This window comes from Paralichthys olivaceus, chromosome 23, assembly GCF_024713975.1.
Source record: "Paralichthys olivaceus isolate ysfri-2021 chromosome 23, ASM2471397v2, whole genome shotgun sequence".
Taxonomy (NCBI): domain Eukaryota; kingdom Metazoa; phylum Chordata; class Actinopteri; order Pleuronectiformes; family Paralichthyidae; genus Paralichthys; species Paralichthys olivaceus.
Genome location: NC_091115.1, coordinates 8261971 through 8277639, shown reverse-complemented (window position 1 = coordinate 8277639; position 15669 = coordinate 8261971). Strand labels below are relative to the sequence as shown.

General features: G+C 42.2%; 1 protein-coding gene across 1 annotated transcript; it reads left to right on the top strand.

The window, feature by feature from the left end:
• The first annotated feature begins 1164 nt into the window (after positions 1-1164).
• Positions 1165-10916, top strand: pkp2 (plakophilin 2). Its single transcript, XM_020092051.2, has 13 exons — positions 1165-1498; positions 2994-3064; positions 3812-4398; positions 4477-4615; positions 4840-5047; positions 5160-5337; positions 6959-7076; positions 7472-7633; positions 8121-8297; positions 8608-8761; positions 9107-9299; positions 9584-9671; positions 10112-10916. Exons 1-13 carry the CDS (start codon positions 1288-1290, stop codon positions 10178-10180), a joined length of 2355 nt encoding a protein of 784 aa, XP_019947610.2. The 5' UTR covers positions 1165-1287; the 3' UTR covers positions 10181-10916.
• The last annotated feature ends 4753 nt before the right edge of the window (positions 10917-15669 follow it).

The window sequence follows — 15669 nt, the reverse complement described above, 5'->3', positions numbered from 1 at the left end:
CTTTGTGGGTTTGCACAGTATTACTCCTCTCAGAGCTGACTCAGCTCTGTGGAGATAGATCTCAGTATCAGATGACAGGAGCTGGAAAGACACATTTTGACTGTGGGACCAGATACCAACCCCCTGAGGGCCCCTGTAATTAGCAGAGTGTTTTATGGTGGAGGGGGAATCTGTATTATCAGAGAACCACAAACACACTGACTGCAAGTCTTCAGGACGAGCTTTCCCCAGGAATCCTGCTTTGTTTGGAAGTTACCTAAATGAACATATTATAAGATATTAACAATAAAACACAGAGGGAATAGAAGTTGGTCTTTGCTCATCAATAGCTCATAGTGAGTGATTGTAAAACACACACACAGGGTGCATCTTCTAATGGTTACATCCTGCATGATTATGCTCTACGTCACAAAGAAATGATCTTAATCTGGTTTTATGAACATGATGAGGACTAAATGTTCTTAATAAGCCTTAGTCACCACATCTGAAACCAATAGGAAACCTTCAGGACGTGGCAGAGGTTCCACCTCACCTCCGCTCTTCACACCAAACAAATGACCTCAGCTAAAGAGGCCATGCTCACACCCGTACACGTTGGTTTGTTTGCAGGATTATGCAAACTGAATGGAAAGACAGGACACGGACCAAGAAAGAACTTCTGGTGGAAGCTTTCTATCTCTATCTCTTTCTTTAATATTGTGAGATAGGATTGGTGAGGCAAACATCCTGCAAAAATCTTTATTTGTCTTTTATCAGCTACCAGTTGATTAAGAATATAAAGTTTTGGATGGATGGATAGATAGATAGATAGATAGATAGATAGATAGATAGATGGATAGATGGATAGATAGATAGATAGATAGATAGATAGATAGATAGATAGATAGATAGATACTGAGGGAGATTTAGGAATAATTCCTCATTTCTTACACTGCACTGGTATTTTAACACTTTAATTTAATTTAATTGTTTGTGTTACTTTTACAATTTGCCATGATACAAATAAAAATGTTGAGACCTTTTTTAAAATCCACCAATCAGCTCCAGAGCCAGTGTTGCTCCAGGACGAACATCAGCGTGGACCAATCAGGGGTGGGCAGAGGCGGGTCTTAGCCTCTCCTCCCTCTCAGCAGCGACACGTGACGCTCAGGTGTATCTGCCGTAAGCCCCGCCCTCCCTGTGTGTACCTGGCTGATCAGAGGAACAAAGCAGGAACTCGACATGTCTGCGTGAATGGATCCACGGGACTGAATGGATCCACGGGACTGAATGGATCCGCGGGACTGAATGGATCCACGGGTCACAATGGACGAGGTGTTCCTGAGGTCGGCTCCAGCCGCTCCGGGCCGCTCCCTGCTGGACGACACCAGCCTGGCTCTGCCGGCCGGGCCCGCCGCCTCCTCCTCGGCCAGGATCCAGTCCACCGAGCGGAGCCTGCGGGTCCAGCAGCAGGTCCAGCTCACACTGGCGAGGAGGGCGAGGAGGAGCCAGTCCAACGGTAACCATCCAGATTTATTCATTTTGTGTTTATGATGATGATGATGATGAACGTGAAGTACACAACACCTGAGAGAGGGTGATGAAGAGGAGCCACACTCACTGCTCCACCTCCTCCACCTCCTCCTCCTGCCTCCACTAGAATAACCATCCACTTTAATTATTCATTGCCTCGACAATACGGCCTCAGTGTTACCAAGACAAAACGAATCCACATCATCGATATCGATAATCATCAGATAAATGATCATAAACACGTAAAACATTTTACACATCTGAGGAAGATTATTTGTGTGACACCTCCACTGTGTTTACACATTGCTTCAGCAATATATCCATATATATGGAAGTTTTCTTAATTGCTATTGGTGGAAATTATATTGCAATAAATGGTCAATATATAGATTTATATAGTTATATAGTTTTGTTGCACAGCGATCAATGGAAATGATCGCTGTGCAAAACAATGTTTTGTGCTATTTGCTATATATATATATATATATACATAGGAGTTAGTTACATTGCTATTGATGAAAATTATGTAATTTGTCTATATACGACGATAGACGATACTGATATCTATTGGATTTTGTTATATTGCTATCGGGAAAAGTTGAATAGCAATAAATAGCTACATGCTGATATATATTGAAGATTTGTTACATTGCTTTGATGATAATTATATTGCATTATTTGCTGTTATTGATTTATCGTGATAGCTGCCTTTTCCCATCCAGAGGATCTGCTTTATGTGAAGCATGTGCAGCCCACTGTTGGTTCCTTTCCACTAAATACAGACATATTAGGGAGAAGAATTCTTGCTGCAGAATAGTTTTCTGGTCCAACAGGTTTCTGCAGTTTCCTTCCAGGCTTTCTAAGTGATCTATGTCCTTATATTGATTTATTTAGTAAATGTAGGTGAGTCAGCTATGGACACCAGTCAGTCATCAGCATAAAATCATAATAATATTTTCAGTAGAGCGATGAATCAATGAAAGATTGAAGCATTCAGGGCGTCATTGTAGGAGGAAAGTGTTTTTTGGTTTGGTTGGACAGTTTCTAAAGAGGATTCCTTGAGCGAGAGATAAAATTCCTGCACTAAACTGATGGTGATGATATTTCAGACCTCACACTTTCATCCAACAAAGACCGGTGACATGAAAACTAGTTAATGAAACAATGAATCCTGACTCAGAAATGATTGTGTTTGTAAATAGGGCTGCAACTAAACTTAAAATCAGTTGATGATAAACCTAAATAATCTACATGTTCCTCCTCTGTCTTCTTCTTACCAATCCCTCTAAACGGAAATGAAAAAGTTTGGTTTGCAGTGTAGGAAAACGCTCGCAGCGCTCGGAGCGTTTGTTCTTCCCTCCTCAAAGCTCAGTCAGGGTGGGAGTCACGCCGCCAAGGAGGTGTTGGTGTTGCCATCATGCGTTTAGGTAATTACAGTGTGAAACTGGACGCTCTGACTAAACCTCTTCGACTTGTTCAAGGTGGTGTCCACTTACAGAGAAACACAGCAAAGAGCTTTGATGCTGCAGATGGACTTTTACCAAACATGAAGGTGAGGCGTCTTTTTACCTCCTGACTCATGCACTCACAAACACACACACGTACACACAAACACACACACACACACACACGGCTCGTAAATGCTTATCACGCTGCACTTTAAATATTGCATGCTGTCATTTGAATGCATTCAAATGTCTGCAGCTGCTTCATGCAAATAAATCATCATGTCGACACTGGGATTTTAAACAGTGTTTACTTCAGCTCTATGGAGCCCGGACAGTGACAAAATGAAATAAATTAGCCTTTTCACATTATTGTTATTTCTTAATACATTCAAATAAATATGTTCCTGATCAAATTGCAGCTGATGGTAATAAAGAATTAGCTTTTCTTGATTGAAGTTAATATATGATTTACACTAGTTTCAATTATTTAACCAACAGCATTAATTATTGATATTTTTGCTCGTCTCTTCCTACATTTTATCAGTTTCATGTCTCATATACTAAAAACAAAAGCACCTACGTCTAATTTTTGTTTAAAACCAAAAAAAGTTGTCCATGGCAACTTTAATCTTATTGTATAATACATGTTTTTGTGACACCACACAGTTTAATAGCGTGTTCTCTGTACAGGTTCTAAATTATAATTTAACTATGTGTTTCATGCACTTGCCAAAACATACTAATAGACTGTTTCCATAGCAACAAGGTATTAAAAATTGAATCTACTGCATTGTGTAAATCTAAATCGTCCCAGACGTCACTGTATTCAAGTCTGTGTTTTGTCTCCACAGATAAACGGATGGACCTCCACCAGCTGCTCTCTTTATAGCAACCACGTGCGGAGACCGTCCAGGAGGGTGGAGGTGTCTCCGCCTCCGAGCCCACAGTTACCTCGCGCTCCCTTGAGTTACAGCACCCTGCGATTTGGCACCTACACGATCCCAGAACCCAGCCAGGCACAGAGGACGGGCGCGCTGCACGACCGCCTGTACGGGACCGATTCATTTTGGCGCTACGCCTTCTCAGAGGCGCCTCGAGGCACGTGGCCGCACACGTCCACATCTGCAAACAGGAACTTCCGCCAGAGCTTACGGAGACAGACGTCAGGGCCACAGCCTGTGTTTGCAAATGCAGCGTTTCAGCAGAGTGGGAGATTCGGCTCTCGCTGGAGTCAAAACCAGACTGAGAAACACAATGTGCAGGAGAGAGGTGGTGATGAGGGGCTGTCGTGGTTGGCTCAGGTTAGGAGGAACCCTCAGGGCCTCCGCAGGTTGAACTCGTACCCGCCCTCGGTCACTAGCGTGGAGGTGGACATGGTCAGGCAGGTGGAAGGAGACGTCCCCGTTCAGCAGATACAGACGCAGGATGTCATGACGCTGTAAGACCGTCTTCTGGTTCAGTAAAGGTATTCTTGGTTTTGCATCTTCTCATTCAGGGCTGTGTCTCCTTCACACAGGAAGTCGGAGAACAAGCTTCCAGAGATGACGCTGGATAAGGCCGTGGGTCTGTTGACGCAGGATAACGAGGAAACGCTGATCTACGCAGCCAGCCACATTCAGAATCAATGTTTCAAGAGTGCAGATGCTAAGAAGATGGTGTGTTTACTCATATGCAGGGACACACTGATTGATTGAATGATGGCGTCAGCTGTTTAGTTTGTAATTATCAAACTTTCATTCCACAGTGTTGGGAGGAAATCGTCCTTTTCAAAGTCCTTTTCTGAGACACTGAATTGGATTATTGGTTCAATTATGGAGGCTTTAGCAGGAACAAGGAAACTGTCGTTCTGTGATCCACTTTCCGTCTCTCTCCTTCCCAGGTGTTCTATCTCCGTGGAATCGGAAAGCTGCTGCAGCTCCTCCACAACGACAGCGAGGAAGTGCAGCGCGTCGCTGCCGGCTCGCTGCGCAACGTCGTGTACCAGAGCAGCGAGAACAAGATGGAGGTGAAGGAGAACGACGGCCTGGCCACCATATTGGGCGCGCTGAAGAGAAGCCGTGATATCGAGACCAGACGACAACTCGCTGGTCAGTCTTTGACTTTGTAAATAGATATGTATAAAATATTGAGATGAATGTCTCAATATTTTATATATTATTAAAATCTATTTTTATTATTAAAATCTATTTTTGTTTTGAGGTCTCTTGTGGAACCTCTCCTCTCACGACCTGCTGAAGGAGCATCTCTCCAGAGAGGCCTTATCTGTCCTCACTCAGTCCGTCCTCGTGCCCAGCTCCGGAATCTCTGAGGGGGAGAACCCAAAAGACGAGCTCCTCGCCGACTCTGAGGTTTTCCACTCTGCCACAGGCTGCCTGCGGTACGAGTCCTCTTCCTCTTGTGTCGGCTTTGAAACCGGATGCTCCGAGTGCTCCACTGCAGCGCTGATTATAGATCGCAGTAAACAGACACCAACTACTGGTGTCAGATAGTCGACATATACCAAAATAAATAGAGACTTTGAGGTGTATTTAGACAGAATAACTTTTAACTACGAGGAATACATATGCACTGTGCAGATGGAGAAACAGATGGACATTTTTTCTATCTCTTTTGAAGAGCAGGGTCTTCAGAGCAGATGATGAACGCTTTTACTCTAAACCCTGCACTCTAAACCTTGTGCTTAGTTTCTTTAAAATAATAAAGGTGTCCATGGCAACCTTCATCTGATCATATAATAGACACCACACAGTTTAAGAGTGTGTTTTCTGTACAGTTTATGACTTTTACACGCAGTGGGACAGAAATAAGACTTTAAACATTAATGTGTCGTTAATAAATAATAAGTATTAAGTCATTAACTGTTCAAGTCTGTATGATAATGTGCATTTTGGAATATAGAGATATTTAGATTCATGTGATAGTAAAGTGTAGTTTGCATTAAATCTCCATTTACTCTACTTGTGCTGAAACTGCTTGCACTTGATTTTGTATCTGAGCTGCAGCTTCAGCTCTTCTTCTCGCGCTCAAACTCAAAAGACCACGCTCTTGAATAAAGATGAAAAAACGAACCCACAGAGGTGAAGTTTCACCTGGCAAGAGTTAAGAGAAGGCAGTCGTGCACCGTGTCTGGTAAGCGGAGTTATGAGTAAACAGTCTCTCATCGAGGTACAAACTGATCTCATGCGTCTGAATTCTGATTCAACACGGAACTTGAAGTGCTGACTGTGGTTCTGTGGAAGGAGCCAAAACCCTTTTCAGATTCCTGATGAAAAACTTTATTGAGTTTCTGCCAACAAGAGAAAAAACTAAAGAAATGGTGAGAAAGTTGCTGGATGATTTATTATAGAAATGTCACTTTCTCCTGTTTCGGTTTGGCGATTGCAGCGAGTCAAAAACGCCAAAGAATTTAATACACCTGTCGTATTCTTTGCTCTCGTCATAACTCTCGGTCGCTGACAACGTATCTGCTGCGGCCTCAGATTACGTGCGTTTTGTTGGTTTCCAGTTGGTTTTCCTCGTCGTATATCATTTCTGTGTTTACAAAGCAGTAGAGAATCAGAGGCGGCCGCTCCCCTGGCAACTGCAGCCAGATGAAAAGAGTCGGAGGCTGAATAATTCATGGAGCTCTCTCTCTTCTCTCCGCTCTGCTGAACTGAAATCACTCAGTCCTCGGCGGCCCGGCGTTATCAAGTTCTCCTTATCGTGTTCTCAACTCCTCAGAGCCTCCCCGCGGATGAGAAAAATGACGAGTTCCCCTCGTTATATTTTATCAAAGAAGCTGTCAGCCGCAGTTAGAATGTTAATCGAGGAATTTGTTTTCAGAGAGAAGCTGGATTACCTAGTTTGTGATATTTGTCATAGTTGCAGCTGGTGTTGGAACAGCCTGAAATCCCAAAACACTCCATCCATTAACTTGTGCAATCATGAAGTTGATTTCACTGCCAGTTGAATTAAAACAACACAAATGTCACATTATCTTCCTTGTTGTGTGTTTATAGAAATCTGAGCTCTGCGGGTCCAGACGGCAGAAAGGCAATGAGGCACTGCGAGAATCTTATCGACTCTCTGGTCTACTACATCCGGGGCACCATCGCTGACTACAAGACGGATGACAAGGTGAAATGGAAATGATGAAGCGTCCCAGAGAAAACATTCATCTTCACACAGTTGGTTTCCGCTCGGCTGTTTGAGCTGAAGGGAAGTTTTACAGGCGCTCGAGTAGAAGTTCCTACATCTGCTTGATCAGATGTTTTGGATGTGATGCATTCTACATCTAAACAACAGCTTTTTCATTCAGAAGTGCAGTGGTTCTCAAACTCTCCCTGGGGGACATAGAGCCACTGCATGTGGGGCAGTGGTGGATCCAGGATTTTTTTAGATCAGGGGCCATAAAGGGGCCACACTTTACACATTTGAGTAATTGCAAAGTAAAAGCACCTCGATTACACCTATACAAAATGCCATAATGTAAATCATTTAGTACTTACCCATGTTTTTTATCTGCTCTGAAGTCCACAGAGAACTGCGTGTGCATCCTGCACAACCTCTCTTACCAGATCGAGGCAGAGCTTTCTCTAAATTTCCCCCAGGACCTCAGAGAGTCTCGACGAAACCTTGCTCCCGAGCCAAAGAGCGTCAGCTGCTTCTCTCCACGCAGCACCAAGATCACAGAGGTAATCCCAACGGACAAGAATCCACTGTGACAACACTGAATATGTGCTCAACAACATCTGACGGCAAGTCTGGTAAATCTGCTGGATTTCTGCAGGTTAATCCTCTTTATGTACAGTCTATGGTTTAATCACCCGTGACACAGCTTCTATTGATCCTCCTGTTATTTGCATGAAGAGAAACATGAGATCCTGACATGAAAAATAAAAAGACAGAGGATTACAGTTTTAATCATTGCACGCGCTTTATACGATATATATCTGCATTGCAGCTACTCGGCCGCTGCAGCACAGTCTTCATGATGATGTGAATTTACAGTCTGGTCTCTTCTCTGCTTGAGTTAACGTTAAATATCCACACACACAATAAGAGCAGAGGAATACACATGTCCGTCATCGTCACTCATCGCCCTGCTGCGACTGTGTGAACCTGGTGAACCCACCGGAAATCTGCAGCTCATCAACCTCTACCCCCCCACACCCCCCCTAGCATCTGGAGCGACAGTGCCCCCTGCTGGAGGAGAAGGCCAACCCACGTGGCATAGAGTGGCTGTGGAGCGCCATCACTGTCCGCATGTACCTGTCGCTGATCGCCCGCAGCGTCCGCCACGCCACCCAGGAGGCTGCTGTCGGAGCCCTGCAGAACATCACAGCTGGGAGTGGAGCGGTGAGATTATAGAGAAATGGGTTGTTGATAGAGAAATGTATTTATTATAGAGAAATTAAATGATTTAGAAACATTTATTAATTATAGAAACATTTTGTAATAGATACATTTATCAATTAAACTTATTAAACTATAGAAGAATGTATTGATTATAGAGAACTTTATTGATTATACAGAAATGTATTAATGATAGAGAAATGTATTTATTATGGATGTAGATTGTTGCATATTTATATGTAGTGTTTCTTTTTTTCTTGTTCTTCTGAAGTACAATAAACATATCACATATTTCCCATGTCTTCTGTGGCAGGTGTGTGAAGCCATCGCTTTCACTGTTGTCCAGCGGGAGAATGGTCTTCATCAAGTCAAGACCATGCTGCAGGGGAGAGAGACAGACGTGAAGAGGACGACCGTGTCCCTGATAAGAAACCTCTCTCACCACCATGAACTGCATCCTGACATCGGTACGTTTCACACTGAGACTGGAAAGTGAAGCCAATGTGGAGGCGCCTGAAACCTGTATTCATTCAAACAACCAGCAGGGGGCAGTCAGGATCTATAGAGTTTATAGTCTCACTCTCTAGTTTCAAGTCTTCTTCAACAACCCCACTCCTCCAAATATGGTTAAACAACACCGATGGGTGACGTCATTGTGTGACGACACAAGATAATTTGGCATTTTTGAAATTAACCGTGTTGTTTTCACTTGTACTGCAAACTTTTTTGATTTTGCATACCTGAAACTGTACAATTTCAATATTCTTTGTCTTCCATATATTTCCACGTGTGGGTTTTTTCCCCACCTGAAGTGAAGCAGGTGTTGCCAGAGTTGGTGGCGATGCTGCCCAACGACGACACGGGCACCGACCTGCCCACTGAGGTGACGGCGTCTCTGTGTCACATCCTGTTCAACCTGTGTCAGAGCGACCCGCAGCACGTCAAAGCCATCGTGAACCAGGGGGCGCTCTCTAAGATCATCAACATCAGCAGCAGAGACAGCGGGTTAGTCGGCACTCACCTTGTCACAGCTCACACGGCACAAATGAAGGACTCGCACTTTTCTGTGACACGGACATGAAGATGTTTAGTTCAAACGCATCAAATGCAAAACACAAGTTGAAATAGAAGAAAAGCAGAAAAGTAAGGAATTTATTTACTGTCCCTCAATGTCCTGCAGGTATCCCTCCTTTTTCTGAAATAATAAATCTTCAGGCTACCTGATACACAGTCATACGTACCCGTATTATATATTCAAGACAGAATGATTTCACCTCTCTGTGCCGTAGTTATGGACCAACCAGAGCGGGTCAGGCTGCGTGCGCCCTGCTGCACACCATGTGGAAATACACTGATCTCCATGGAGCCTACAAGAAGGTGAGTGTGTCACAGTATAACACAGGACCTACAAAAGAAGTCATGTGGGATTCCTCCGTCTGATGCATTGTCTGATCAGTTTTGCATAACAGAACAGACATGTTAAACCACTAACACGTTGTGACATGTCTGATCTACTACAAACATATTTAGTAGAAAACTTGGGTGAAAAGATAAAGCAAGTGAAGAAGCATTAGGTCATTGAAGGAGAAAGATGACAACAGGAACCAAACATACAGGAGCAATAAGTGAAAAACAATGTAAATTGAAATTAAATGTAAAAAAATAAAAGTGGAGATATGGAAATATGTGCATTATGAAAATGTGTGCAGTGTATTTATTACTCATTCTTCATTCACTGTTTCGGCTCTCCATACAGGCAACGAATCACCTGTTGTTCAGTTGATTTAACTTCCTGTATTTTCTCTCCCTCTCTGCAGTGCGGCTACAGGAAAACTGATTTCATCAATGTGAGAACGACAAAGGCTGTGAACTCTGGACGAAACTGAACCTTCCTCCCTCGTGTTCAGTACATCGTTCTCCAAGCTGCACTTGTTCGCAGTATCAACACTTGTAGTCACAAGTCACCCACTGCACTGTTTCCCTTTATTTGAGCCGCTGTTTAGTAGAAGATGCTGCAGACGAAACATCGTAAACTACGTCTGTATTTCCCGTTAAGGTTTCATGAAATGGTTCAAAACTTTTCTTTGTTTTCTTTGAATGTGTTGCTCGGACTGTAGCTAAAGAACAAGCGTGGTTTCTAGATTTTTTTGTAAAAGTGGAAATAAGAAAAGAGTCAAATGTTGAGAGTAAGAACATATAAAAAAAACGGTAACACTATTCACATTAATGTGACTTTTAAATCACATGTTAGTTTATTATCCTTCATTAAAAGCATCAGGTATTTGCAGCCGCTGTCTTTGTGCCTCATGTTCAGACAAACTGATGGAGGAAATTAGAAACTTCCCTGAATTAATATTCCTTTATGTTTTCATAGTTTATTTAATAGTGGCAGCTTGTTGGTCAGTTTATGGTTTTGCTGTGTGTTTTTTTTCTCACTTCAGGTTATTATATGAAAGAAGCTCAATGAAAAACAAATTCAATATTTAAACTCAAAATAAGGATGAAGATCAACCTGTATATATCTCATGTATATAAATGTATTTTAAGACTTCCTGCTTTAAAACAAGCTGCTCTCCTGCTGTCTGCCTTATTGAGTGTTTCCTCAAATGAATAAACAGTTTTAAATAAACTTTATTGTTCATTATCTTCTCACATCCAGCTGTCAGGATTCTGCTCTATTTTTGTGAAAGACTAAAAATGTTCTGTTGTATGGACTTTAACCTTGTTTTCTTTGTGTTTGGTTGTTTGCACTTCATTTCCTGTTTTATTTTGGAACTTCTTTCCCTATGTCTCTCCTGCTTTACTTCCTGTCTTTGTGACGCACCTGTCCTAATGTGTTTCCCTTTGTCTCTGTCACTTCATCTGTTAAACTCAGATCAGCTTCCACTTATGACACCGGTCCCTCTCACCCTCAGAGCCTCGGTGGTCGCGTTCTGACACTTTGCATTTAAAACAGACAAAATCCCCCCAGAGATCCACTCCGTCTAATGAAGCCGCTCCCATCCGGGAAATCTACAAAGGCCTCGCTTGACTCCAGGCGGTGGTTGAATTTCCCTAAACCAAATTAACAGCATCCCACTAAAGTAATTACAGCTTTGTGTCAGTGATTGTCTTCATATATCTGCATATCCAGCCTGCACAGGAGAGAGGACGTGTGCTCTTAGAAGACACTTAGTCTCCATCTGCAGGTGCCTGGGACATAATGTAGCATGACGTGATGTAAAATTGATGTTCTTCCTGTTTTCTGGCTTCATTCTAAGCTGCTGCAGGTTGTTTTTATGTGTGTAAAGTGCATTTTCTACGTATTTGCATGTGTATTACAAGGCAGAAAATGCAGGATGATTCACAAATGATATGGAATAATTTAAGAACCATTTGTCCCAGCAAATAAATGAAGAAAAGTGGAGGTTTTCTCTTGATATATCCTGCAGGGGGCAGTGGTGTAGCATCAACTCATCATCATTGAGTCTCCTCGATGATGAGCAGAACAGATTCAGTGTAAAATTGTCCCCCAGTTGTTCTTTGCCCTCAAACAACATTTGTTTTTGCATATTCACTGACTCCTAATCCGACATTTTTTAAGTGGTTTAACTCTGAGCTGTTCTATTTGAGGAACTCAAATCTGCACTTTTCCTCTTTTTTCCCTGCTAATAATCTCTAATTCACCCACTTTGTGAGCTATTCTGGTGACAAAGTGCATGATTTCCAAGCCTCTGGTTTGCAGAAGTAGTGAAATCCTTTAAACAACAGGCTTTTTGTCTCTCACAGCTGAGGACTGGTCAGATTTATTCTTCCTCGTGGGGAGAATCGTCTCTTTTTTAGATGACAAGAATAATTAAATGTCCCCATTTGTTATTTTGTTTCAAAAGAGCCCAAAACTAGAGGAGGGGGTTCAAGCTCTCTGAAGCCTATAGAAAATACATTTATAGCCCAACTCAGAAATAAGGAATGTTCAAATAACCACTTGTACCATGAGAGAGGACATGTTTGTTAGTGGAGCAGGTAGAGGTGAAGTGGAGGTTGTCATTTAATGAAAGAACATGTTTGAGGTAGAAACAGAGATTCTTTCACAGATGAGCAGCAGCAGTGGAAAACAGGCTGAAAAGAAGCCAGCTTGACTTTTCTCTCCTTTACACTGAGGCCATTGTGAAGGGCGTCAGCACTCAAGAGCAAATTGCTTCTCACTGACATAATCACTCAAGAACATTTCAGATGTAAAATGAAGCTTTTCTTTTTTTCCAGAACTCGGTCCAGTGGTTTCCACAAGCCGACACGTGTCCCTTACTCCTCTTCATCTTTTAAGAACATCTGGGATGAAGAACCACCAGGTGATGTCACAAACTCATACATGTGTGTGAGCTGTTTCTAAGACATGGTTGAAAGAACAGAGGTCTCTTCACAACATATTGCAACACAAAGACACTAACACAATTCAGCTGGGAGAAAAAGCACTATGAAAGTGAACCGTTATATAAATACATTACACAGTTTTACATTTAACAAAGCAGAACATTGCTTGACCTAAGGACTCCTTCCTACAAAATTAAATAATTATAATATTAATAATGTGTAAAATATGTTGTCAAAATAGTATAAGAACTATTATTACTGTGAGGGAGTATGCAGCAGGCCCAGGAAATAAATGATCTAATGACAAAACATCCTGTTTCCGCTGCCATACTGCTTTAAAAACAGTTACTGAATAAAAAGAAGATGTAGAGCTACACATTGTGAATGAGCTCAGCTGCAGGAGGAGGCACTACTACAGCTGAGCTTAGTTTCTAAGAAGCTCATTCTCATCAAACTCACTGCCTCTTGTGTGTTTCCATCTCTTTTCGACTTCCAGCTTTTACACTTGATTTTTCACACATTTGTTTTATGTTTTGGAGAAATTTCAAATAGAGCACCTCCCACAGGGCACCACACCTTGGTCGTGGTTTCAAAGGACCCTTGTTCCCCTTGAGCCCAGTGATTTTCTCGCCCTTTGTTTGGACCAGGTTTGAGTTAATCCCTTTCTTGGTCAGTTAATTAAAAGCACCCAGGTTTGCCAGATAACAGTGTGATATTAAGCTTTGGCAGCAAAACAGCCAGGAAGCAGAGAGATTTCTCAGAGAGAGAGGAGGTAGAACAGGGAGCTTATGAAAAGGTTTTTCCCACATGGAACATAGAGGAATTCCTTAAGGTTTCGTAGCCATATAATTGCAAATATGAGAAACCTGTGCTGAGGCTAGAAATTAAAACACGAGAACAGAAAACTCGAAAAAGGAACAAAGAATTCTACATCATTTAAATGGGATGAAATCTCAGCCAACATTGTCATGTGTGTTGTAGCAGCTGTTTGATTTGATGCCCGTCAATCAGATGTATTTTACTTCAACCCAGTCAGAATGTGGTAATTAGTTTTTTTGATTTAGACAAAATACTAGACAGTATTTTATCGAAAACAATGACTCAAGACGTCGAGAGATGAACGAGCAAAAAATATTTGCTACCTAAATTAAATCCATAAATTTCCTGCAGCCTTTGTCTCTTAAGAAACGCTGGAACATTCTGTGCAGTTATTTAAAGGAAATCCCCTCAGTTGAACTGGTCACGTCCAGACACATGCAGATGTTGGCACGGAGTCATGAGGGCATTTTTTTTATTTTAAACACTCATAAGCCTCAAATGCTGAGAATCACAGGTCTGCAGTTTAGAGTACAGAGCTTCTACAGACAGCTGGGAAGAAAAAGTCAAAGACATCTATTATAATTGTCTTCTAGTTCTTCAGCTGTTTGTCTCAATACATTTACAGGAAACATTTTCTTAGATGGATCTTGATGAAAAGAATCTGGCATATTTAGACTGATGATTGATGCACCAGTGGCTTTGGCTCAGGGGTTAGAGCTGTCGTCCTTTGACCTGAAGGTTTGTGTCCCTGTCTTCCCTATTCCGCATTCTAAAGTGTCCTTGGGCAATATAGTGAATCCCAAATTGTCCCTTCTCATATAGAAAGCGCTGCTCATATGTGACTGGATGAGTGAAATGCAAAAGCTGTACTTTAAAGTGCTTTGAGTGCTGTATAAATACAGACCAGTAACTATTTACATGTAAATTAGGTTTCACAAGGGAAAATGGCTTTTTCAGCTGCTGTATATCAATACATCTGCTTGTAGATCCACACACATGGATGGATCCAGGAATTTTTTCTGACTCTCTGTAGCATTGCGACACAGGGTCCTTAGTGGAGGTATGCGCTCTACTGAGAACCAAACAGGGCCAGTGCTGTTATTAGATGAGTAAAAAGAAGTGTTTGTATTAAAGGGAAGGAGAATCCTTCAGTGGTCATTTAGTCTTTGGGTCGCCCACACCAGGGTCCTTCAGTTTCAGTTTGTCTTCATGATGACTATCAAGTACTCTATTCAGAGGAAGTCTGGTTCAGAGGGGAGGACTCCAATTTGGCGTTGACCTTTGGGGACAGTAGAAGAAGGAGAAATCTGTCTGCCTGAAAGTTTTCATTCTAACACTGAAAACTGATTCCAAAATTCCACCTGAGCAGGGAAGATCAGCTCACTACTATGAGAGCAAGGACAGTATAGAAGTATAGAGGGATTAAGCGCTTGAGGGATTCCAGCAATGAAAGCTTCATAGACACAGCCAGGTAGAAAGACAGAGATCCTATACAGTTAAATTCTCAAATCACATGGTCTGCAGAGGTGCCAAGCACAAACGAATGGCCGACTGTGCCATGCACCGGAGACAGGTCAAGAATGATGAGGACCAGGAATAAGGAGGCGGCATGAAGAGAGTGGAGTGCTTTTGAAATTCAGAGTAGTTGGGGTGTCTGCTGGCCTGACTCGTGACTGCCTGGGGTCAAGGAGGTCGTGTTGTGACTGGTACAGAGAAGCCGGTCGGAGAAAGCATGTTGAAGAGTTTGAGGAAGGGATTAAAAGAGCAGCTCACGTCTGCAGGTCCTGACAACAGACGGGGCAAGAGTCGGCGCCTTGAACTGATGGCAGACAGCGTGCAGACACATGGGTTTAATAGAAGGCAGAAGGTCAAGCACACACATTTTAAGAATTGAACAAAGCGATGATGAGAGAAAGATGAGGAACGTGGAGACTAACTTATCCTCAATCTTTACAAAATGTGCCCCAGAAGTATTAAATAATTGAATTGATGGAGATGTTCAAGGTTCGATGAGGATTTCTTCTTGTGGATATCTTTCATTTCAATACAGACGGATGTATTGACTGCTCACATCATAACAAAGCATCACATTTGTGAAGGTCCAGGATTGTTTGCGTGAGATGAATCATCACAAAGGTTTCATTTAAGTATTTTGTTATTAATTTGGTAAAGTATATGTATATTATTCAGCCTTTACCACAAACTA

Coding starts and splice junctions, on each gene's coding strand:
- pkp2 (XM_020092051.2), top strand. CDS start 1,288: ATGGATCCACGGGTCACAATGGACGAGGTGTTCCTGAGGTCGGCTCCA. Junction 4,399..4,476: donor ACGCAGGATGTCATGACGCT/GTAAGACCGTCT, acceptor TCCTTCACACAG/GAAGTCGGAGAACAAGCTTC. Junction 7,077..7,471: donor ACTACAAGACGGATGACAAG/GTGAAATGGAAA, acceptor TCTGCTCTGAAG/TCCACAGAGAACTGCGTGTG.